General features: G+C 34.8%; 2 protein-coding genes across 3 annotated transcripts; one reads left to right on the plus strand and one right to left on the minus strand.

Moving 5' to 3' along the window:
- Positions 1–1318: 1318 nt before the first annotated feature.
- LOC143576781 (26S proteasome non-ATPase regulatory subunit 13 homolog B-like) lies at positions 1319–2630 on the plus strand. The gene is made up of 4 exons (XM_077060809.1): positions 1319–1392; positions 1898–2094; positions 2181–2280; positions 2358–2630. The coding sequence occupies exons 1-4, from the start codon at positions 1342–1344 to the stop codon at positions 2541–2543; spliced, it is 534 nt and encodes a 177-aa protein (XP_076916924.1). The 5' UTR covers positions 1319–1341; the 3' UTR covers positions 2544–2630.
- Positions 2631–3003: 373 nt separating this feature from the next.
- On the minus strand, positions 3004–10294 carry LOC143576779 (extra-large guanine nucleotide-binding protein 3-like). 2 transcript variants are annotated; one of them, XM_077060806.1, is made up of 9 exons: positions 10112–10294; positions 8711–9711; positions 7877–8014; positions 7179–7283; positions 6908–7087; positions 5401–5557; positions 5068–5315; positions 4232–4404; positions 3004–3703 (listed from the first exon to the last, which is right to left on the minus strand). In XM_077060806.1, the coding sequence occupies exons 2-9, from the start codon at positions 9692–9694 to the stop codon at positions 3112–3114; spliced, it is 2577 nt and encodes an 858-aa protein (XP_076916921.1). In that variant the 5' UTR covers positions 9695–9711; positions 10112–10294; the 3' UTR covers positions 3004–3111. The 2 variants fall into 2 exon arrangements, with proteins under 2 accessions (XP_076916921.1, XP_076916922.1); XM_077060807.1 differs by lacking the exon at positions 10112–10294 and having other exon boundaries at positions 8711–9983.
- Between the last annotated feature and the right edge of the window lie 14115 nt (positions 10295–24409).

The following is a 24409-nucleotide window of genomic DNA, read 5'->3' on the forward strand; positions in this document are numbered from 1 at the left end:
TACTAAAATTCGGTTTTTCAAACGTATTCATAATGATGTTTTTCTAATACAATAACAATATCTACTATTTATTTATAAGGCTTTAATAATAATTATGGCTGTAAACAAACCGGATGTTCGGCGGACATCTGGCCGTTCGTTCGGCAAAAAGTTTGTTTGTGTTCATCCGTTTAGTAAACGAACCGGACATGAACAAAAAAAATTTGTTCGGTAAGCTTAGCAGACGAACACGGACAAAGGTCATGTTCGTTCAATAGTATTCATGAACGTTCGGTAACGTTCGTCGGTCTGTAAATGTGTGGTATTTTATAATTAATATGTTTTTATTTGTTTGTTTTCTACCATATTACCCTGGTATATAAATCAAGTGAAAAATTAAACAAGCCTACTATGTTAAGTGTTAACTATTTTTAGATATCTTGTGGTGTAATTTTGAATTTGTGAGTGAACACGTGTGGATTTATGATTATTCTTTTGAGTTAATATGTAATCGTTTTTGTTTGTTTGTGTATTAGAGTAGTTTATGTTTGTTTGTCCATTAATGTTCATTAGTGCGCGTTAGTGTTCCTTTGTCCATTAGTGTCCGCGTGTTCATTTGTTTATATGTGTTCGTTAGTGTTCATTTGTCCATTAGTGTCTGTTAGCGTTCGTTTACAATACTAATGAACGGACACGGACAAACCTAATTCCTTAATGGACTGACACAAACATGAACACAAAATTTTCGTTCAGTAGAGTATTTGTGAACAGTCTGTCTATCCAATAAAAACTTAATGAATGAACACAGACATCGGTTTTTGTTTCCTTTTTCCCGCTCTCCTGATTTCCAAATTCTCCGTCAAAGCACAACATTGTTCTTGATTGATTAATGGCCATGGATGCTATTGATTACATAGATTCTGTTGGTAATGATCACCGGAGTGCAACACGCTTTACGATCTCTATCAACGCAAGTTATGGCATCAACTCACCTTCAACCTCCAGGTACGTACTAATTATCATCTCTTCCTTCAAATTACCCTTTGAAATTAGGTCAAGTTCATATTATGCCTTCTGTTACTAGTCTAATACTTGTAATCAAATATTAGGTCAGGTTCACATAAGCGGGTATGCAGCTACGTTTATTGCTCGCTTTGGTGCATGTTTATATCTCATAATATATTTAATTATTTGTTGGTGAATTTTCATATCATTGGTAAGTCACACATGATTAATCTGAAGAATTTGTTATAGTCTGCATATATGTGTCTATATGACATATAATCACAATTCTTTATAATGGATATCTAAATGTTGTGTTTTGCATCATAGTATTTTGCCTCTCATACATGCATCACTGCAATGGTGGGAGATAACATTTATGACTTCGGAGAACTACTTGCGCATCCAATTGTGAGTATTATCTTCATCTTCCTTAATTATGCTTAAACTTTTATTAAATAGACATCTAATATGGTTATTTAATATGACGTCTACAATCATGAGATCTAATTTCATAACATCTAAATTTTTTTTATATATCTTTCTCATTGAACATTTATGTTGAGGGATATGAATAACCATCACCTCTTCGGTTGATTAAGAATATTTAAATCCTTAATCAGATCTCAAAGAAAGCTATTTTTTAAGGTAAAAGTTTGTTGATATTCCTTAAACTGGTTAGTAGAGGTAAATGAACTTTTCAAATAATAATAGCATGAGAGGTTGTAAACTTGTAGTCATTTGTAAATTACTAAAATTGATGTGTGCATCACAACGTAGATCAAAAGCACAAGTTACAAACAAGAAGTTTAGTGATTTACAAATTAATTATCTTATCAAATTATTTCTTCTACTTATAATAAAGATATTACAATAGATCATTACTGATATAACTTCAATTTTGAAACTTTTGCAGATAAAGAGTCTTCTAGGGTCACCATATGAATGGATCTACCAGATTCTCGAAGCACTTAACTCTGGGAATCTGGTTCATTATCAAGAACAATGTACGACTCACAAAACTTGTGTAGATTCTCAGCCTGCTTTGGTCAAAAACGAGAAGAAACTTATGGAGAAGATCAACATTCTTCTGTTGATGGAATTGATTTTCAGGTTTTCCATAAAAAAATTTACACCTTTTCGTTTATATAATTAAAAAACCGAATTCTTTCTATATATTTTACTTCTTTCACTTGCAGGCTACCGCCAAAAGACAGAACTATCCCTTTGACCACCATTGCAGAGTTCATGGAACTTACTGTTAAAGATGTGGAGCATCTTCTTTTAAAAAGCCTATCAGTAAGAATTATATTATTCGATATAATCTAATCTTGAGTACGTTTATTAGGAGACTGTCTGAATTAATATAATTTCAGGTTGGTCTTATTGAGGGGATGATTGATGATGTTGATGGAACAGTTGATGTGTCACGGGTTCAACCGAGAGTTTTGGGAATGAGTCAGATAAAGTATTTGAGACATCGGTTGGCTCACTGGTTGGGTAAAGTTCAGTGGGTTATAATATCAATGGAAACGGGAGCACCCGAGTATGTTGTTCTTTAAGTCACGTCTCATGCAAACCTTTGTAAGCATCTGTACAGTCGTACAGAATTCTTTTGTATACATCACACCGAGTTCTTACCCGGTTAACGCATATAAACAATCTGTCATATTGGAGTTCTGACTCACTGAATGCACATAGACAGACAATCCTTTTAATGGTTGTAATCTCTTCATAAAGGTTTTGTTATTGTTGTATATGTTTATAGTTGTCAAAAGTAACTTCTAACAAATATATCTAACAATACAATATTTACATTAACAAATAAGTTTTTTAAAGACTAAATACATAAGTTATAACATTTGCATAAACAATCGTTATACGTTTTCACAAATAAGCAATCAAGAGAGAATTACATTAGTTATAACAAATGCGAGTTGTTGAAAATTTGAAATGGAATATTTAAACTCCCAAGTGCATAAACACATTCACTAACCCTTAAAAAAATCCAAATAAAATCATAACTTATTCACCATCACCATCACCATCACCATCTTATCTACACAAAAACCATAAACACAAATCAAAACATAATTCACCTCACCTCACCTCACCTCACTTCATTCAACCCTAAGAAACCCGCGGTGGCGAGCTTACATCCGTTGTACTATAAAACGAGTCTTCAGGCCCGTTATAGTACGTCTCTTCCTTCTCATCATCCCACTTCACTATCTCCCTTATGTACTTAAACGCTTCATCAACAGTCACACGGTCCCGAGCCCGCGATTGCCACACATACAGCTTTTGAGTGGTCAAAGATGCATACAAATCCTTGAACTTCACCGCCACATAATAGTAGGCTTGGTGAGCCAGGTTATGGTTATTGGTGTAGGGTCGAACCGGGCTGAAGTCGGTGAACCACTCGCACGCACTTAACGGGGTTTGCTTCAGTTTCTCCTCGAAAAGGTCGTATTTGTTTAGGATTAGAACGAATGGGGTGTCTTTGAAACATGGGTGTTTGACCATTGACTCGAAAAGTTCTTTGCTTTGGATCATCTTGTTTTGAAGGAGGGACCCGCTTCCCGAGGCGTCGGGTGATAGCCACATTTGGTCATAGTCACTTAGGGCGACACAAAAGACGACGACACGAACGTCCTCAAACATTTCCACCCATCGACAGCCTTCGTTCATTCCTTTCGCGTTTACTCTAATGAGTTGGTATCTAACAAAAAGAAGATCATTAATAATAAGTCATGGCTTATAATTTAAAATTCAACTATAATGATAAAAAAAATTACAAGTTTATAAACATGTTTACTCATTTTTATTTTATTTTATTTTTTTTTGCACAAAATATAATTAGATTTATTGACTGAAATCAGTTTTAATCGACCCATGAGCAAAGCTGGTGGCTAACCGAATTAACAAAATTGTATTTAACACTAACCGAAAATGCTTTTAACCAAAACCGGACTGTTTTGAAAAACTAAAAACGAAAGCGTCGATTATAATGCTGGTTTTGGCTCATAAGTCATAACGGAACCAAACCATGACCACACATATTTTCCTCTTGAACTTAACTCTATATTATTTATCCTATCAATTTATTTTTCAAAATAATTTAAATTCTTCACAAGCAGCAGTTTTTTTCATTTTATTTTTATTTTTTTAAACTTATATTAGTGCATTTAACCAAATAAATTAAGGGCAATTTTGTGAGTGAATCTGGAGAAAAAATATATAAATATACCTGGAAAGAGGTTGTGATTGACCATCAAGATTGTCGGTAAACGTCTCGGACATGGGACTACGGTCATCAAGGGAGAATTCAATAAAAGCCAACCCATTTCCTTGGGTCACTCCTTCAGCGTATAGTATGTCATGCTCGGACGGTTCATATTCGTTGCTGGAAACCTCAACCGCCTGAACCCGACACAACATTATATCATAAACATGTTTGAAAAATAGTAAATCTTGTTGCTGTAATAAAATGGCCATTTTTTGGAATTTAACATTCGGATGAATTGTAAGTCAACGGATTACATTCTCGTTTTGTCACATCATATGACAGAAGATGAAGATGTTGAAACAAAGTTTTTTAAAAAAAAAAAAACAATTTGGGCCCGTTTACTTATCATGGGTTGTGTTCTATCTCTATTCTCTAATGGGTCGAATTCAAATGAATAAGATTAAAAAGTTAGCAAAACAATGAAATGGTCAAAATGCTTCCAGTGGATAAAATAATGAGAATAAAAACAAAAAGTCAGCAAATGATGGAAATGGTCAAGCAGGTTGAATGCTTTAAATGAATAAAGCAAAATAAAAAAGTCAGCAAAAAGAGAAAAATGGTCAAACAAGTCAAAAGTCACCCAAAGTGTACAACCTCCTAGCAAGCTTTATTAATCTTTATTTTACTACTATGTAATAAATGGTATTCGCAATCGTGTTTATCCAACTGTTACTATCATGGTCAAGTGGTCAACACATTTCCACCTGCATAAATTTTACTCATTTTGACCCGAAGTCCCGAACCAACTAAACAAAATGATAAATAACAGCCGAAAAATGAGATAATAAACAAAATACCCGACTCAAGAAGTACTCTGCAACATCGGGTAGAAAATGCAATTCACTTCTCCTTTTATAAGTTTCCTGAATGGCTGGATCCTTCCACACCTCTTCAACAAGCGGAGCATATTCGCGTGTTGCAGCCGGGAAAAACGCATCCAAATCTCCGGTCGCGATAATATCAAGTAACCAGTCAGAAAAATGCTTCAGTCTCGGGTTAAGCGAGTACACACAAACATCACTTTCTTCATCGTTTTCCTCATTGCCTGAAATTAAACAACAAATTTATTAATGAACACATTCTCCTAAAAGCGTGCATGTTTTTATAAATAAGTTGAGATAATTAAATACTTGTCTCGTTGGAATTCTTTTTCATCAATGCTTCTTCCTCGAAACGCTCTCGGCCATCGAGCAATATGCTGAGGTATCTATACATGTTGCTTTGAATCATAAGCTTAATATTTTGCAACTCTTCGTCACTAAATCGGTTGCCATATAAGAATTTTGCCTGCCAATTTAAAGAAAAAATAGGATCATTATTTTACATTTCTTTTTTGTATGCATATATAATATTATAAATATCCAAGAATTTTACATGTTTTATATGGTTACCCAACCCGCCCATTTTGGTATGTTGTAGAGGTGGCAATTTTGACCCGTTTACTTAATAATGGGTCGATTCGAGTTTATGTTTTTATCTCTAACGGGTCCACCTTGAAAGATCAAGAATATTAAAGGAAACTGGTCGAAAATTGGTCAAGGAATACTTATATGCAAAAAAAACATATTCAGAACATTTTAGTCCAAAAATCAGTATATAAGCGAAAAACATGATTTTTTTAATCATACTTGACAAAAGTTTCAGACATAAGTGTTAAAAGGTGTGAATTTATAACAAAACACGAACCCAACACAAAATGTACAAGTTTAGGCATGGGCAGATCCACCTAGTAAATGGGTGGTTCCCAGGAACCACCCGAGTTTCGAAATAATAGCGTATTGATATATAGAAAATAATAGAGTGAACCGTCTTATAAATTAGAAAGGAACCATCCTAATTAGAATATAAGTTGTTGGTCTGGTGATAAGTCTATGAGTTGGTTAATTGAAGGTCACAGGTTCAAATCCGTTTTACACTACTTTTTTATTTATTTTTATAATGCAGCCTTTTGGAGTTCAAATCTGTTTTACACTACTTTAAAAATAAAAAGAATTTTCTATGCAGCTTTTAAGGGTTTCATAAACAAAACTTTTAAACAAAGATATAATTACAAACGCCGCTCTCTGCCTCTCTCCCCTCTCCATGATTATGCAGGCGCCACACCTCCTTCCTCCGGTAGTCCGTCCGGGCATTCGGCCGAACCATTGTATTTGTATTATTTAACGATTTCAAAAGATGATGGCTCGCAGGAAACAACTAAAAGTTTCTTTTTTAATTCGTAACGACCATTGTATTTATATTATGTGTTTTTTAATTTCGAATGATGATGTCATTTTTATTATTTTATCATATTTTTATTATGTAATGAACCGACCTAAACCATCGAACCAACCCGAAATTTTTATATTTGATTCCATGAAATTGAAGCATCTAAAAGTAGTGCACCACCTGAAAAAAATTCCTAGATCCGCCACTGGGTTTAGGTTAGTCAAAATGGGTTCAGATCAGTTTCGGGTCGAACCTATTTAATTATATAATTTTTAAAATATACATATATATATATGTTTTATGCCATAACCTAAAAGAATAATTTGTTTTTTTTGGACAAAATTTAAAAAATAAACGATGTACATACAAACACTTGCTTTCTAACACTCGCTGAGAAAGAGTGATTTATATAACTTTAAAACAAAATACCTGCTTAAAGATGGTGCTTGTGCCTGATCCTTCAAGTCCAAGTAACAAAAGCTTTTGAATTTTTTTGGGCTCAAAGTAATTAGGAACAGTATTATAATTGCTGGGTTCATCCTTCTCTCTTTGTGGCTGCCCGTGTGGCACAGGCAACGATAACAATGAACAAAGAAGCCGTGTGCTCGCCTACACAAAAACACATAATTATCCTAAGTATTATGCACACACTTGCCCCCCCCCACCAAAAAAAAACACAGTTATATGATATTTTATATACCTTTTCCCATATGTTTCCTTTGATATTATTTTGGCCTTCCTCCTCATAACGACCGTCATCGTAAACCCAAAAATGAGTGTCACGGGGACATTGCACATTTGCCAGCTGTAACAAATCGACAAAACGGAATTTAGAAGAACAGAGAAAATTAGTGATGGATGTTTTAACCCGTTTACTTGTGATGGTGGGAAATAAAAAAATAGTTATACGTCACAGTCATAAAAGGTGTATTTTTTAATACAGTTTTTTGTGAGAACAGAAAGAACAAAATATTTATCCATTATTCCAATCTTAAATTTTTTTTAAATACAAGAAAATTGAAATGCAATGGGTATCCATCACTTCTAATATACTAAAAGGATGTATAGAAAGAAAATGTGTTAAGTAATAGAACTTACACGTGCAAATCATGTGTAAATTCTATTTCCTACACACAACTTACAAATGTATAGGTAAATGTTTAGAAATGAAGATTACATATTAACAAACTAGGTTAATGGTTTGTATGTACATGATATACATTTGTATGTAAGAGGTAAAAGTTTTTAAAATTATGAACCAAAACAATATAGGTTTGTTCTTTTTATTCTCACAAAAATTTAGTGATTTGTTTATTTTTGTGATTTGTTTGCTAGTGTAATTATATTGTTTTTGCAATCACATTTAACACATTATTAATTTATGAAAAATAAATCTACCCTCAACACTCTCAGCTCAGTCTTTGTAATTTCTCGACCATTCATGTAAACTTCTGTATTTCCGTTGCTTGCCCTTGGACTAAGTTTCCCAGTAAAACTCAAATTTGAACTCACAACTCTATCGGGCTTTTCTCCGTCCTGAAAAATTAAAACAAAATATTACAATATTTACATGAAAATATACATCTGACAGTTTTAATCCAATTACTAATAATTCTATAAATTAGATCAGAGTCACTCGCAGTGCATTTTTAATGCATAAACCTCCTAAATCAAAATATTATTGAAATAATATTATTTTTATAATCGGATTTGATTAAGTAATCACTAATTACCTATAATCGCCAAAAAAATCTTTTAGGGCAACCTCACCCGCAATGTTACAACCCGTATAACTAATTACCGATTTGAGCTGTTACCCAACCCAGACCGACCCACCCATTTGGCCAAATTAAAAGTATATACATATCACATGTCATAACTTAAATGGATCGGGTATTTTATGTCAAAAGTCAAAACTAAAAGATAAAAGGGAAATTAGTATTCGGTGTTATAGGTTAAACCTAACTATATTTTCATCTCAACCATGAAAATTTGTGAGTTCGGGTTAAGAATAGCTCAAGATCCTCTAGAACCTCATAAACAATTTACAATAATAAATGATAATATTAGTTAGATACAACTATACAAATAAATAATAAAAACTATAACAAAGCTCCGGAACAATAAATATTTAAAACAGAATATAGTTAAAATGTTATAACATTCAAAAGGTTGATAAACTTTTTTTATCAGAACAAAAATTTTATAAGAAGTTTAATTACGATTATATACCTTTCCCCAAAGACCAGATTCTTTATCATACCAATACTTTCCCGGTTTCAGTTTCCGTGGTGGTAACGGGCAGCCCAAAAGTTCAGCCATTTCCTCGGGTTTAAGCGGATACCCATTAACAATTAACTGTTCGGGTCGTAGCTGATTAGCAGAACATTCTTTTTCAGCTTTCATTATCTGTTTAACTTCCAAAGGACTAAGTATACGCGATAATAGCCTCGAGTTTTTCCCCAAAATAAGACGTTTCGACTCGTCAATCGTCTCACCAAGACATGTAACGCACTTCCGACCCTCGGGCATTGATCCCATTGCTCTAAGAACACAGTTGCTACAATACTTTGCATCACAAACTAAACAGGATTCTTTACTTTCCCACTTTGCTTTACCACACCGATAACAAACGCGTCGTTTTTGCGTCTTTTTCATCTTTTCTTTAGAAACAGCAACGTATTCGGGATAACCGGGCCTCTCGACTTCTTTTCGTTCCGATCGATCAACCGTGTTGAAAGTTACAACCGGTCCCCGTCGAACCCCGTTCGCATGACCATCATCTCGGTTATGAACCGAACCGGGAGAGCCCGATGGGGAAGCCGAAAACGAGTCCGCGTTATGCAAAACCGAGATAACAGACTCTGAGCTTCCAGATAGTCTCGGGCTTTGATTTGGTGACCCGTTTACATCTGCGATATAAGAAACAGGCAATGGGATCGGGTCGACTACAGGCGGGCCCGGGCCAACATCACGAGTGACGGATCTTCTTGAACCGGAGAATGATTCGGCTAAAGATGCAGTTGGGATTGATCGAGTGTTTATATCTAAAGGTTCTACCCGAGGAAGCTCGTAAGATACATCGGGTCCCATGTATTCTATCGCGATCGAGTAATCAAGCTCATCACTTTCTTCAGGCAGTGGTGTTCCTTTAGGAAGCATCTTTTTTACTGTTTCTCTCCAATCTTTTGCCCTGTGTTCATCCATATCCTTCATCCCAGTTCTTTAAAAAGCTTCAAGATTAAAAAAAAAACAATTTTTTGATCGAATTAGGGCTTATAACATCAGATTTCAACTACCCAGATCAGAAAATGATAGATTCACCCAAATCAAATAACCAACAAAATCACTTCAATTTTAGGGAAATTCTTGAAAAACTCAACCATTATAAAGAATCAAATTAGGGCTTTATATCATCAGATTTCAACTAGCCAATTCAGAAAATGATAGATTTGACTGATTTGTAAAAAACCCAAATCGGATTACCCGAAAAAATCACTTCAACTTTGTAAAAAATCAGGAACCACAAAGAACCAAACATTAACTCCAATTAGCACAAAATTGAAGTGAAAACATGATCAATTGAGTAATTTCTAGAAACCCTAAATCAGATTAAAGAAGAAGAAAAAATACCAGAATTATGCAAAAAGATCCAATCCAATATGGGTGTTGATGATTTTGGTCAATATAAGGTGATAGTCAATAAAGGACCCCACCAAGGAATCAACCAAAAGTCTTCATTTCATCATAGCCGTCAAAGTCCACCTTTTTGGTAGATCTTTTCAAAAACTTTGAACAAAAAGAAACAAGATTACAATTTACACCAAACCCATTTGAATCGGTCAAAATCTTCAAGTTTTACTTGACAAGATTTGAAAGATTCAGCCTAAAACAATGGAAAATGACAGATTTTGTCAGCAATAAAAAGACTTACACCAAGTTTATGTTTATGGCTTTTAGAGTAAAGGGGTTTCTAGAGTAAAAGGTATGAGGGGCGTGCGTGTAGACTGTAGAATAGATAGATAGATAGATAATAACTATGTGTTTGTGTGTGTATGTCTATATAAATATAATATTATATATATTAACTGGGAAAGTGACAAGCAAAGGAAAGGAATTTACTTTTTTACCTTTTGGGATTATGAAAAGAGGTAAAAAGCTTTCTAAACAACAGTCATTGGAGGCAACATATATACATACAAATTGTGTGTGTGTTTTGGTGAGAGAGAGAGAAAGAGGTGGTGAAGTGATGGTTATTGATGGATTGATGGGGTTTGTGGAGACCATGTTGTTACATAGTGTAATGTGTCATAAACATTATTTTAGGTGTCTGAAATAATCGAAGGTTTTAACCAAGTTTACAGTTGGAATTTTATTACACCTCTCTAATATGTTTCTAATATTTTAAGTTTTCTTTTTCTTTTTCTTCTTTTTTTATTTTTTATGTTTTAACGATGATATGATTTACATGTTATCGATGTTGTCAGTAGGAAAGAAGTTTAAAATCGGTACAAGTCTTGAATGACTTGTAACTTACGTACAATACACATGCTTATTATATAATGGTATGCAAGAGTGTATGCCACAAGCTTTTGTATGCGGTGTAAAATAACCCAAGGAAAAGGGGGATGGCGTATGATGTGTTGACAGTGTATTATACGCCACATAAGATTCTGATAACTTGGGAGTGTTACTTAGGTTTTCAATGTGTAACCTCATTTAGTGGTTTGCTAATATTGTGTGTGCGAATATACTTTCTTTCTAGTTAAACTCATCGAATAACAGAAATCAAGATTAAGTCTCGAAATGGATCGTCATACTCAATGTTTTTATAAGGTGTCAAACTAAGTTGTATTAGGAAACAAGCTTCGATGTTTTGTTAGTAGTTGTGATTCATGAAAAGGGTTGTAAAGTTTAAATAGCACACATGCGTTTAATATTTGTAAAGGTTGAGACTATTTTTTGTATTGAGATTGATTTTTTAGTCTAAAATTTTGGGTGTTACAATAAATAATTAACTCATGTAAATCATATTTTTGAAGTACTTATTGCAAGTTAATTATTTTGTTTAATACTCAAATGATTTGTCAACTTTTTTATAGAATGTACTTCTAAATCAGGATTTTCTACTTTATTTTAAAAGACACAGTGAAGAAATCTTAACAAATACGCACACAAAGTGTTCCTACACAAGAACATGCATTGTCTTGTGATATTTCAGACAAGAGAGCTCTCTCATGTAGTACAACTACAGTTCAATTGTTGCATTTTGATAAATAAACATGCAACAAGAAATATATTTTACGAGAACAATGGTTTATGTAACATCATACTTTCAGTTATAATAATAAATGAAATTTCGTTTATTCAATAATGTGTCGTGCATCGGCTTAGATAATAAACTATAAGAGGGCGGGATGCGTACCTGATAAAAGTCGAGGGTTTGTTAAGGCGAGGGTGCGGTGCCAACCTGGCGTATGTTGTCAACGCCACGGCCGAGACAAAAGAAAGGAAAGATGTTCCTATTGTGTGCGACTACCCAGAAGTCTTTCCTGAAGATCTTCCGGGGTTGCCACCGGAGCGTGAGATAGAATTCCAGATAGATTTAACTCCGGTATAAAGTTATATCAAGGTCACTAATTTACCAGGAGCCCAGCCCGTCGCGAAAGTGCCTTACCGTCTAGCGCCGTCCAAGATGAAGGAATTAATGTCCCGGCTACAAGAAATCCTCGATAGAGGTTTTATAAGGGCAAGTATTTCCCCGTGGGGCTCACCAGTGTTGTTTGTTAAGAAGAAGGATAGAAGTATGAGAATGTGTATTGATTATCGCGAGTTGAACAAGCTTACGGTAAAGAACAGATGTCCTTTGCCAAGGATTGATGATCTATTTGACCAACTACAAGGTTCAATTTGGTTCTCACAAATAGATCTCAGATCAGGCTATCATCAGCTGAAAGTGAGAGAGACAGACATCCCTAAAACAGCGTTTTGGACGCGGTATGGACACTACGAGTTCCTTGTGATGTCATTCGGTCTAACGAATGCTCCCGCATCATTTATGGATATGATGAATAGGGTGTGTCGGCCGATGTTGGATAAGTTAGTTATCGTCTTCATTGATGATATATTAATCTATTCAAAGAATGAGTCAGATCATGCTGAGCATCTGAGAGAGGTATTGGAGACTCTGAAGAAAGAGAAGTTGTGAGCTAAGTTTTCAAAATGCGCGTTCTGGTTGCGAGAATTGCAGTTTCTAGGTCACGTGATCAATCCTGAAGGGATTACCGTGGACCCAGCTAAGATTGAGGCGATAATGAATTGGAAGACTCCACAGAACCCGACTGATATACGAAGCTTCTTAGTGTTGGCTGGCTATTATAGGAGATTTATCGAAGGCTTCTCCAAGATAGCCGCACTGTTGACCGGTATGACCCGAAAATCGGTAGTATTCAATTGGGGTAAGTTCCAAGAAGAAGCTTTTGAGGAATTAAAGAAAAGACTCACGCAAGCTCCAATCCTTGCTTTACCCGATGGTAACGAGGATTTGGTTGTTTGTACTAATGCTTCGCATCGTGGGTTAGGTTGCGTGTTGATGCAACGAGGAAAAGTGATAGCTTATGCGTCTTGATGTATAGAAAAACATACATCTTTTTAGCATTAAATAATCTCTAAAAACTGCAACTTTTATCGTATAATATAGTTAAAATAACTACTTATCATGTTAAAATATATTTTCAGGTGAATCCAAGCCTCAAACGAAGAAACGAATGAAAAAACCAAAGAAAACAGCAAAACATGGGGTTGTGCTACAGAAAACATAGGGTTGTGCTTCTGAGAACATGGGGATGTGCTTCTGGAAACACGGGGTCGTGCTTCTGGAAACACGGGATCGTGCTTCTGGAAACACGGGGCCGTGCTCTCTTATCAGAAAAAGACAAAATCTACAAGAAAAGATAAAATAAAAGACAACTGGACACGGGGTCGTGCTTCAATGGACATGGGGCCATGATTACCTTTTAGAAATGACAAAAAGAATTAGCACATGTCACTAAAAAGCACGGGGTCGTGCCTCAGGAAGCACGGGGCCGTGGTGAGTCATCATGTACGATCTGACAACATGCAATTAGGACACGTAGACACGGGGTCGTGCTTAATAAAGCACGGGGCCGTGCTTCTATCTCCAGACAGCCTATAAATAGAAGCTCTTGTGTCATTTGAGAAGTGTGCCTTGAAGAGAGTTCTATATGGTTTTTGTAACGTCCTAAATTTCGTATTTAATAAAAGAAAGTCGCGTTTAGTTATTGGGCCTGAATAATAAATTAGTATTTATAAAGATCATGGACTTGGACTAATTAAGATGGATTAAAGGGAATGGGCCTTAGGTCCATGGGCTTTAAGGGATATAAATACCCCTTAAACCATCCTAAAACCCTAACTATCATTTCCATCTTTCATAAATCTCTAAACACTCAAAATACACACACACCCTACACCACTATATTCGGCCGTGAGCTAGGGGATAGGAACGAAGCCAAGCAAGCACTAGTTGGTGATTAGATCTTTAGCATACAAGATAAACACAAGATCTAGAGTTCATAATCAAGCCAAACGAAACCAAACGAACCCGTTAAGGTATGTTTTGATCCTAAAGATTACGTTTTTATAGACGTTCAGTCTTGAAACTTAGAACGAGTATAGATCGGATATAAATGAAACGTAAAGTTGCGAACTTGATGCTAAAACGAACTCGTTAGACCTGCGAATATGTGCGGCTCGTGTAAAATGAATCCTAGATCTAGTATTAAATGTTTAAGCCTTAAAGTTTCATGCTTTATGCTATTACGGGTCAAGTTTTATCCGAAAATGAACTTGAGAATGTTTACGGGTTTGGTTAAACTCGCATTCAAGGATTTCAGGATGAAACGATTATGATTAAGGGGTTTTAGAGCGAACAGTAACCCCTGCTGGGCAACTTCGCCTTCAAGCTAAGTTCTCCACTGCTAAACTTCGCCACCATAAGTTCACTGAGGTATAAGTTCGTCTGTTACCAAGTTCGCCCATGATAACTTCTCCTAAGGCTAAGTTCGCTAATGCTTAACTTCGCCTGGCATATGCTCGCTTAGGGTTAACTTCGTCGAACACTAATTTCGCCTATGCTTAAGTTCGCTAACAATAAATTCGCTTAAAATTAAGTTCGCCAAAAGTTAAGTTCGCTGGGAAATAAATTAAAATCCTAATGAAAAATATGTTAAGACAGTTAATGGAAATAAATTTTTTCCAAGCTGACCTGGCAGCTCGACCCCAGCCAGGGGCTCTGCCCCTTGGACCCTGCTAGGGTCTGCCGCCCCTAGACCTCGCTGCCAGGGGCGCTGCCCTCGGACCCCCGTTCGTTGTGGGTAGTAGCTAAGACTAGAAAGATGATATGAGTAGTGATAGTTAATTGATACGTGTACTTATTATACAGTCAGCCGTGCACAACTGAATAAAGGGATTACGATTAACGGTGAACGTAACCGCATTCAGGTGAGTTTCTAGCCCCATTTCTTTGTTACGTTTTCGGGGCTGTGTGCATACTCGATGTGATAGTTAATACACTTACCTTAACTGGTAAGTGTATGCCTTATATGGTTTATATGTTATGTATGTATATCTTAAATGTGAATGAAAGCTTGTCGGCATGTGAACGATCTTCGGATATTGCACGTGCTAACAAGGGAGGTATGTTTATGATAAATGAATGTGTACGATAGATATATATACAGTATATGAATATGTATGAATGATTAAAGAAAGTATGCATGTTATGGGTATGTAAAGACAGTATGTACGAAGATGAAGAAAGAGGGACCAGACCCTAATAATATCTGAGATAGAGAAGGAGGGACCAGACCCTTTATAATATCTGAGATAGAGAAGTAAAAAGGGACCAGACCCTACTAATATCTGAGATAGACAAGAAATGGACCAGACCCTAAAATTTCTGAGATAGACAAAGGAAAGAGGGACCAGACCCTAATAATATCTGAGATAGAATGGACAGTAACTATATAGTATGAAAGTAATAAAGTATGAATGTACGTATGAAATAATGTAATGAAAGTAGTTAGTAAAGTAATTATTATGTATCTTCGGATGCATGATTGAAGGTAAGTGTATGTAATTTATTATGCTTGATTAACTAGGACTCACTCAGCGTAGCTGACTTTTAGTATGCACGCAGGTGAGTAGAATGAGGCAGCTCGCTTGAGGGGACACGTGGCAGAAGAATAAGAGTCTGTCATCTGAAGACTTATGATGTTTTAATTTTAATTACTTTGCTTTTGAAAGACAAGTTGTTTGTTAAGGCAAGTTTCGGATTGTTATGAAATGTTTTATGAAAGCTTTTATGTTCCGGGTAAAGTTTTAATTAACTCTGATATTTGAACTGTGTTTATGAGTAAATCCAACATCCAAAGTAGGGCTACCGGTAACGGGGCCTTACAGTTTTCACTTATAAAAACACCCATACACTCACATTGAAGATCTAGTGAAGAGTTTGAAGGCTTGGAGGTCATCATCATCAACCATTATCATCATCCATCCACCATCATCATTAAGAAGGAAGATTCATCCACATTTGGTTAGATTGTTCTAGTTTAATCATGTGTTTGTTATTATCATCCATCTCAATGTTCATAACTATGCTCATTATGAGCTAAACTCCATCTACCATCTAAAATCTATGAAGAAGCTTTGTTTTACTTGATGATTATATAAAACATGTGGTTTAGTTTGGTTAAGTACATGGTTATCTTGCAATTATCTTTTGATGAGAAATGTTTCACAATCTTAATTCAACAATTCAAAGTTGGTGATTGTCGATTACATTGACAATCATTCATGATCGATTCATGTTTTTGAAAGATAGAAATACTTTGATAACTTAACGAAACATGGATTCTTATATTGTACTTAGAAATGATTATCTATACGTTATGCTCTATTTCTCTTAAGTTTTGGTAATCCGAAAACAGCTTCGTTAACGCGATTGCTTAGGATATCATGCTAGTTAAAGAAATCATATGTTAACGGAATGTGTAATTATAACCTACTTATATCAACCAAGGGGAGGTTATGTGATAAACTATAACCACCTGAAGTTGTTAGAATTGGTATTTGAGAAATCGAAGTCAATCCTAATCTTTCTACTTTACTAAACTACTTGCCAACTCAAATTGACATTCTCGTGGTAGCATGCCATTAGGAAAGGGTCGACTTTAAAATGCGCATGCTACTTTCTTTTATGTCATAGGATACACTCACTTAGAAATGAGGGCTATCCTATCATATATTATTACGACAAGTTCATCACATGTTTACAAATTAATCATCAAGGATAAAATGGATTTGATTCTTGATCTTAGATAGTAACCTTCATAAAATTGAACTACTTGTTTATAATTTCTCGTCTTGGTCACCTATATATTATATATAAGTATTTACTTTTTATAAAAAGTTCAAAAAAGCAACCCCAAATATGATTAAAACCTCCGAGTAAAATAAAACGACGATTCATTATTAGAAACATTTGTGTCCACGGATCGATACTTGGTTCTTACCAATACTATTATGCGTACACTATAGGTACGCTTGCCTATTTTGTGTGTGTTTAGTCTTTGTAAAAATCACTTTTATAAATTTAAAACACGATCTTGTGCAAAAGCAAATCATCCTACCTTTATATTTTACAAGCTGCACGCAACACACATCACGTCTAGACAGTTGAAAGTCAACGAGAGTACTTTCCTGACGCATGATTTAGAGATAGCAGCAGTAGTACATGCTCTCAAGATATGGAGACATTTTCTGTATGGTACAAAGTGTACCATTTACACTGATCATAAAAGTTTAAAGTACTTATTCGAGCATAAAGAATTGAACATGAGGCAGAGATCGTGGTTAGAATTTATAAAGGATTACTACTGCGACATTAAGTACTATCCGGGTAAAGCTAATGTGGTCACCGACGCGCTAAGTCGTAAGAATGAGGAAGTCATTTCAACAGTGATGTCATACCAGTTGATTATGAACTCAAGTCTATTTGAAGAAATCATCAAGGTGCAGTCATAAGTGCTGCTAGATGAAGGGCTAGTAAAGAAAGAGAGGATTTTCGGTCAGCAAGATGAATTGATAGAAAACACGCATGGTGTTAATACTAGGTTTGACCGTGTGTGGATTCCACGCCATTGAAGTCTTACGGTTTGAATTTTAGATGAAGCTCATAAGTCAAGATATTAAATCCATCGGGGATCCACTAAGATGTATCAGGACTTGAATAGAAACTATTGGTGGCCGGGTATGAAAAATGATGTGGTAGATTATGTCAGTAAGTGCTTAACTTGTTTGCAAGTCAAAGCTGAACACCAGAAGCCTTATGGGAAGATTCAGCATTTGGAGATACCTGAATGGAAGTGGGAACACATCACCATGGATTTCATAACTAAGCTACCCCGTACAGCTCATCATCATGATACCATTTAGGCGATTGTGGATCGTTTGACTAAGAGGCTATCTTGTCAGAAACGTTAGAAAATGTGTTCATAAAAGAGGCTGTGGCTTAGCATGGAGTGCCCCTGTCGATCGTGTCTGATAGAGATACTCATTTTACTTCAAGATTTTGGAAGAAGTTCCACGAAGCTATGGGAACAAGATTGAACATCAGTATAGCGTATCATCCTCAAACAGATGGACAGTCTGAAAGGACTATCCAAACCCTTGAGAATATGCTACGTGCTTGTGTTTTAGACTTTGGAGGGAGTTGGGATGATCATCTGCATCTGGCAGAATTCTCCTATAACAAAAGCTACAATTCAAACATTGGTATGCCAGCGTTCGAAATGTTGTATGGGAGACGTTGTAAAACTCCTGTATGTTGGGGAGAGATTGGTCAGAAAGAGATCGGATGTTTGGAAGTTTTTCAAGAAACCTCGTCAAAGTTCGATCAAATCAAGGCAAGAATGAAAGCTACACAAGACCTTCAGAAGTCGTATGCTGATAAGCGGCGACGACCGATTGAGTTTAACGTTGGTGACAATGTGATGCTCAAGGTCTCGCCTTGGAAAGGAATTATTCGTTTTAGAAAGAGAGGGAAGTTGAGTCCAAGGTACATTGGACCGTTTAATATTATGGATCGTGTGGGTGAAGTGGCTTACAAGCTAGATTTACCCGAGGAGTTTAAACGAATTCATTCAACATTTCATGTTTCTCATCTGAGGAAATGTCTAGCTGATGACACATCTAATGTGCCATTGGTGGATATTGAGGTTGATGAACAGCTGAACTAATTGAACAACCTGTAGAGATAGTGGACCTCAAGGAAAAGCAACTTCGTCACAAGGTTATACCCTTAGTGAAAGTGATATTGAAGCATCGCAAGAAATCGGACGCCACTTGGGAAGTTGAGGAAGAAATGCGCAAGTTTTACCCGAATTTGTTTATGTGATAGTTAGATTTCAGGGACGAAACCTCTTTAAGGAGGGAAGACTTGTAACATCCTACTTGGGTTATAATAATAAATAAAATTTCTTTTATTCAATAATGTATCGTGCATCGGTTTAGATAATAAACTATAAGAGGGCGGGCTTGGACTTTAGAAGATGGAATAAGAGATGGAATGGGCCTTAGGTCCATGGGCTTAAGGAAGTATAAATACCCCTTAAACCCTAATCCTTTCCATTTTTATCCATCTCTATACCATAGCCTACATCGTGAAAAAAACACACACAAACGCTATACTATATCCCGAGCCAAGATCCGAAGGTGAAAATCCAAGCTTGTTGATGCTAGAACGTGGTGCACATCAATACAATATCGCGTTCGTAGATCGTCTCGTTTAAGGTACCTTAATAATGGAAACTTGTTCATCTAGATTCAGATTCGTTTAGGTAAATCTAGAACTGTACATAACTGTTAAAAACGAATCCAACGCAACAAACCTCATTGAAATTTGTTAATATTTGATGGGTTAATTGATTATTTAATGAGTCGTATGTATATATGTAAACTGCACCATGTAAAACCTAATATTTGGACGATTGATGGTTTGGGGTTTGTAGGCGCTAGGATTACGAGTTCAATGGTACCAAATTTGTGTTGTTTCGTTGAGAATCGAAGGTTTATTGCAGATCTGATGAATTTTTACTGCGTATGTTCTTATCAATTTTGACTTTGACCCCTTTAGTCAAAGTTTGGATAAGAACAGATGCTCATTCGTTATGATAAACGAATCACTGGTAATTCGTTACGTGTTCATAATGAATGGGACTCATTCGTGTGACTTAATAACGAATGGACCCTTAATTCGTTATCTATCCATTCGTTAGATTAAGATAACGAATCAGGTCATTCGTTATATGCTTATTCGTTAGGACAGGATAATGAATCAAGTCATGATAAGATAACGAATCAGCTAACGAATCAAGTCATATCTGATAACGAATTAGGTCATATCCTGATAACGAATTAGGCTTAATTCATTATAGCGAATGAGTGGGCGAAGTAGATAATAATTTAAAATCCTAATGGAAATTGTGTTAAGACTGTTAATGGAAATAAAATTTTTCAAATATGACCTAGCAGCTCGACCCCAGCCAGGGACTCTGCCCCTTGGACCCCGCTAGGACTGCTGCCCCTATAACCCCGCTGCCAGGGGCGCTTCCCCCGGACTCCCGTTCGTTGAGGGTTATAATTAAACTAGAAATACGATATGGATAGTGATAGTGATTAATACGCGTAATAGCTATACAATTAGCCATGCACAACTAAAGAAAGGGATAACCATTAACGGTGAACGTAACCGAGCTTAGGTGAGTTTCTAGCCCCATTTCCTTGTTATGTTTCCGGGGCTGTGTGCATACTCAATGTGAATGTTAATACACTTACCTTAAATGGTAAGTGTATGCCCTAATGATGAATGTGATAGTTATGTTTATAATATGAATGCATGCTTGATGGTACGTGAACGATCTTCGGATATTGCACGTATTGTTAAGGGAAGCATAGTGTAGTATGTATGATATGAGTATGTGAATAAGGAAGTATGTATGAATATAGTATGCATGATACTGTGAAAGGTACGTATGAATGTGATAATGATAATGATAATGATTGTAAAAAGTAATCTAAGGTTAAACGGTTCATACCTTAATAATATATGCGAAGGTTAAAGGGTTGCATACCCTAATAATATATGCGAATGTTAAAGGGTTTCATACCCTAATAATATATGCGAAGGTTAAAGTGTTGCATACCCTAATAATATATGCGAAGGTTGAAGGGTTGCATACCCTAATAATATATGTGAAGGTTATAGGGCGTAATGTTTTTAAAACATAAGGTGTGAATATGAAGGAAGGTATGAAAGTAAGTAAGTATATTAATGTATGAAAGTATGAAGTATGTACGAAAGTAGGTAGTCATGAATGTGTTGTATGTTGTATGATTAACTAGAATTCACTCAGCGTAGCTGACTTTTAGTATGCACGCAGGTGAGTAGAATGAGACAGCTGGCTTGAGCAGGGGCACATGGCAAAAGAATAAGAGGCTGGCATTTGAAGACTCAAGATGTTTTATATTTATAATGTTTTAATTTTAACGACAAGATGGTTGTTTAAGACAAGTTAAGAATTATTGTGTAACATTTTATGAAAGTTTTAACATTGCGCGAAAGTTTTAATTAACTCTGATATTTAGAACTGTGTTTATGAGTAAATCCAACGTCCAATGTATGACACCGATAACGGGGCCTTACAGTTTATAAAGAGGTCTCGTACTTACATTTTATCTATTTATTTTGAAATATAAACCATGATCAAATTGCTAATTTAAAATAACAAATTACAAGAACACATTTAATCACAAAATTTGTCAATTGCTTAGAAATCTTCTACATCTAATTTTATATCTATCTTTATTTTATTAAATATAATTTTTGTTCTTTTTTTTATTGTATTTTCTATTTCTTCTATGATATTCGGCCCCTCGCGCCAACAATATTGTCCGCGTTGCCCACGAAGAGCACATGGATTTGTTTTTGGTTGCCTAGGTGAAGACTTGTCACACCTCAACCTCAAGCGGAAATGCCGGGGTGTGAACTGATTGTTCACAGCTCACAAAGTACTATCATGCAATTATAAGTGACAACATCTAATTAATTACTTTAAATAAAAAATTTACATTTAAGTACATCAAGTTCAAATAAATTACAAAACAAGATCACACAATTATTGAATAAGTTTTATATCCCAAAAGTTATCTCTAAGTAATCTTCATCTTGATAAACAATTCAACCTGATAACCTGCAAATGCGTACAAAATAGATATTTTTGTCAACACGAGGTTGAATGAGAAAATCACCATTTTAATTACAATACAATTATATAAATAAAGAGGAAAACTGTTATCTGTGAGTATAAACAATCAAACCATAGCATGTAAATATTGCAAACAATAATGATGTGTGGGCTAAACCGATGTCATGCGAATCAGGCGTTGGTTACCATGATGGATTAATTGAGTTGTCGGTGAAACCATTGTCATGTGACAATTGGTAAATGATGGACCTCTCCGAATGCGATAAATTTTTAAATACTATTAAATCAATACAATGTGAACACATGGCCTTCAACTAGGCCGTCCACATGTGCAATCCAGTCATCAAGTTACCATTCTCAGAAGGTCTAATATTGCGCCACGTGTCCTGGTCTCCAAACTCACAAAAAATCAAAACCTGGTTTTTTTTTCACAAACTCTATTGATCTCCACCACCGTTTCTCTCTCTAATCTCCCGATGATTATACCAACCCTAATTCAGGCGGCGAGATCTACAATCAATTCTACCACTGATTTTCGGTCTAACTTTCCGATGAATATACGAATCCTACATCCGTCGTTCAGATCCACCATCGAACCTCTACATTGTTTATCAACAATACGAGCCCTATTTGTGCCGTTTGGATTCGAACCGATTGGAGAAATCAAAATACTGGGATTTGATTATCCGATGATTATATTGAAGGTAACTATCAATCCAATTTTACAAATACAGTTATTTTATTTAAAAAATTCTCAATCTTTCCGGCAAATCTGTTATACGCATATTTTATGTTTACTGATGTTTACTGATTCTTCCGGTTAATTAATAATTTTTTTGTTTACTGATGTGGACTGATTCTTCCGGCAAAATTTTCCTTCAATACTTTATATCCAACCGATTTGTTGATATATTTCTGTATAATTTTTAATTGTTTTCTTTGTCCTAGTATTAAAATTTTCCGGCTAACCTGTTCTTATAGTTTTGTTTTTCAAATATTTGTTTTTAAAATTCCGGCTAATTTCCGTTCAATATATTTCCCCGATGGTTTTTGTATTGTTATGGAAATATTATTTTAATTAATTTATATCCGACCAATTTTATGATCTATTTGTGTGAAATTTATAATTGTTTTCTTTGTCCAATCTTAATTATGATTTCCGGCTAATTTCCGTTAATTTTTTTTCGGCCAATTTATTTTTAGTTTTATCAAAAAACATAAACTTTTAATTTTGTTAAGATTATAAGTTTAGTAAGCTTTCTAAATCATAATTGTGATTTTGTAAAACAAACAAATAATTTTAAATTTGGCGATAATAACAGTAATTAAGTAATTAAGTAAAGATTTAATGATTTCAGTAACTGATTTCATTAATCAATATATAACAATAAAATAATTCTAACATTAAATATTGAAATCAAATATTTTTGTATAATAATACATTCTAAATTTAAATTTTCAATATATTCGATCTGTTATTTTTGGAAAAAAAAATTCAGTAAACCGGTTTAATTATATTAATAATGGTTTTAAGTTACCTTTAATATTTAAAAGATTTTTATTGTATAATAATACATTATAGATATAATTTCATAAAATTATTAAGCGGTTATTTTTGGAATAATGAATTACAATTAACCGCTTAAATTATATTCAAACTATATTTAGAAAGTTTCTAAACATAATACGTTTACCAAAATTTTTATTTTCTACATCCTACTATATAACATCTGTCTAATCACATAAGCCTTTATCATACTTTTATGAATTATAAAATTCTGCAACAATGTAAGATCCTCCCGTTTTTAATATTTGTTTTTATGTTTCAATTATTTTTGTCTAATCTGTTAAATTTTAATTTTATTCATAGGACAATGGAAGCTCAAATATTTACCATGCTTAATGAGATTGATGTTCTAAAAACATCACCATCAACTCTTAAGGTTAGAGTTATAAGACTTTGGAGCATTAAAGACAATAAAAATGTGAATGAGGATTTTCTGATCGAAATGGTGCTCATGGATGAAAATGTAGGTATGTAATTATGAATCTGTATATATGTTACAGATTCTACTTTTTTTATTTAATTATTGATTCACTTGAAATTCTAATTCTCATATATATTTTTGGCTTTAATGACAGGAGAATCGTATCCAAGCAACAGTTTACAAACAGGATATCTTTAGATTCAAAAGATCCCTCAAGGAAAGCTCAACTCTGACTATAGTTAATCCGAGCGTTGGTCTAAACGGATCTAATTACCGTGTGATTGACTGTTCCAACAAATTGGCGTTGGGACCAAACACACATGTGAATCCATGTCAGGAGTTTGATAGTCGGTTGTTTGGTTTTAAGATGATTTTTTTGCATCACTAATCAATAAAGATATTTCTTTGAAATCCACAGTTGGTATATAAAAGTTTTCATTCAAATAAACTGATTTATATATTTAGCGTTAGATTTCCATTAAATCTGCTAATTAATTATTTATTTATTTTTGTTTGTTTTAGATATTATTGGTCACGTGGTTCATGTGTTCAAGAGCAATGCTTCAAACGTCAAGGACAAAAACAAGCGTACA

This window comes from Bidens hawaiensis, unplaced genomic scaffold (genome assembly GCF_021521415.1).
Source record: "Bidens hawaiensis isolate Kalapana, Puna unplaced genomic scaffold, B.hawaiensis_p1.1 tig00028295_1, whole genome shotgun sequence".
In the NCBI taxonomy this organism is placed as follows: Eukaryota; Viridiplantae; Streptophyta; class Magnoliopsida; order Asterales; family Asteraceae; genus Bidens; species Bidens hawaiensis.

What these genes read in the sequence shown, in the direction of transcription:
- LOC143576779 (XM_077060806.1), bottom strand. Translation starts at nt 9,694, where the DNA reads ATGAAGGATATGGATGAACACAGGGCAAAAGATTGGAGAGAAACAGTA. An exon ending in CTGAGCTGAGAGTGTTGAGG is followed by an intron (nt 7,284 to 7,876) that starts GTAGATTTATTT and finishes GATTTGTTACAG; the next exon opens with CTGGCAAATGTGCAATGTCC. An exon ending in AAGGAAACATATGGGAAAAG is followed by an intron (nt 7,088 to 7,178) that starts GTATATAAAATA and finishes GTTTTTGTGTAG; the next exon opens with GCGAGCACACGGCTTCTTTG.
- LOC143576781 (XM_077060809.1), top strand. Translation starts at nt 1,342, where the DNA reads ATGGTGGGAGATAACATTTATGACTTCGGAGAACTACTTGCGCATCCA. An exon ending in TTGATGGAATTGATTTTCAG is followed by an intron (nt 2,095 to 2,180) that starts GTTTTCCATAAA and finishes TTTCACTTGCAG; the next exon opens with GCTACCGCCAAAAGACAGAA. An exon ending in TTCTTTTAAAAAGCCTATCA is followed by an intron (nt 2,281 to 2,357) that starts GTAAGAATTATA and finishes ATATAATTTCAG; the next exon opens with GTTGGTCTTATTGAGGGGAT.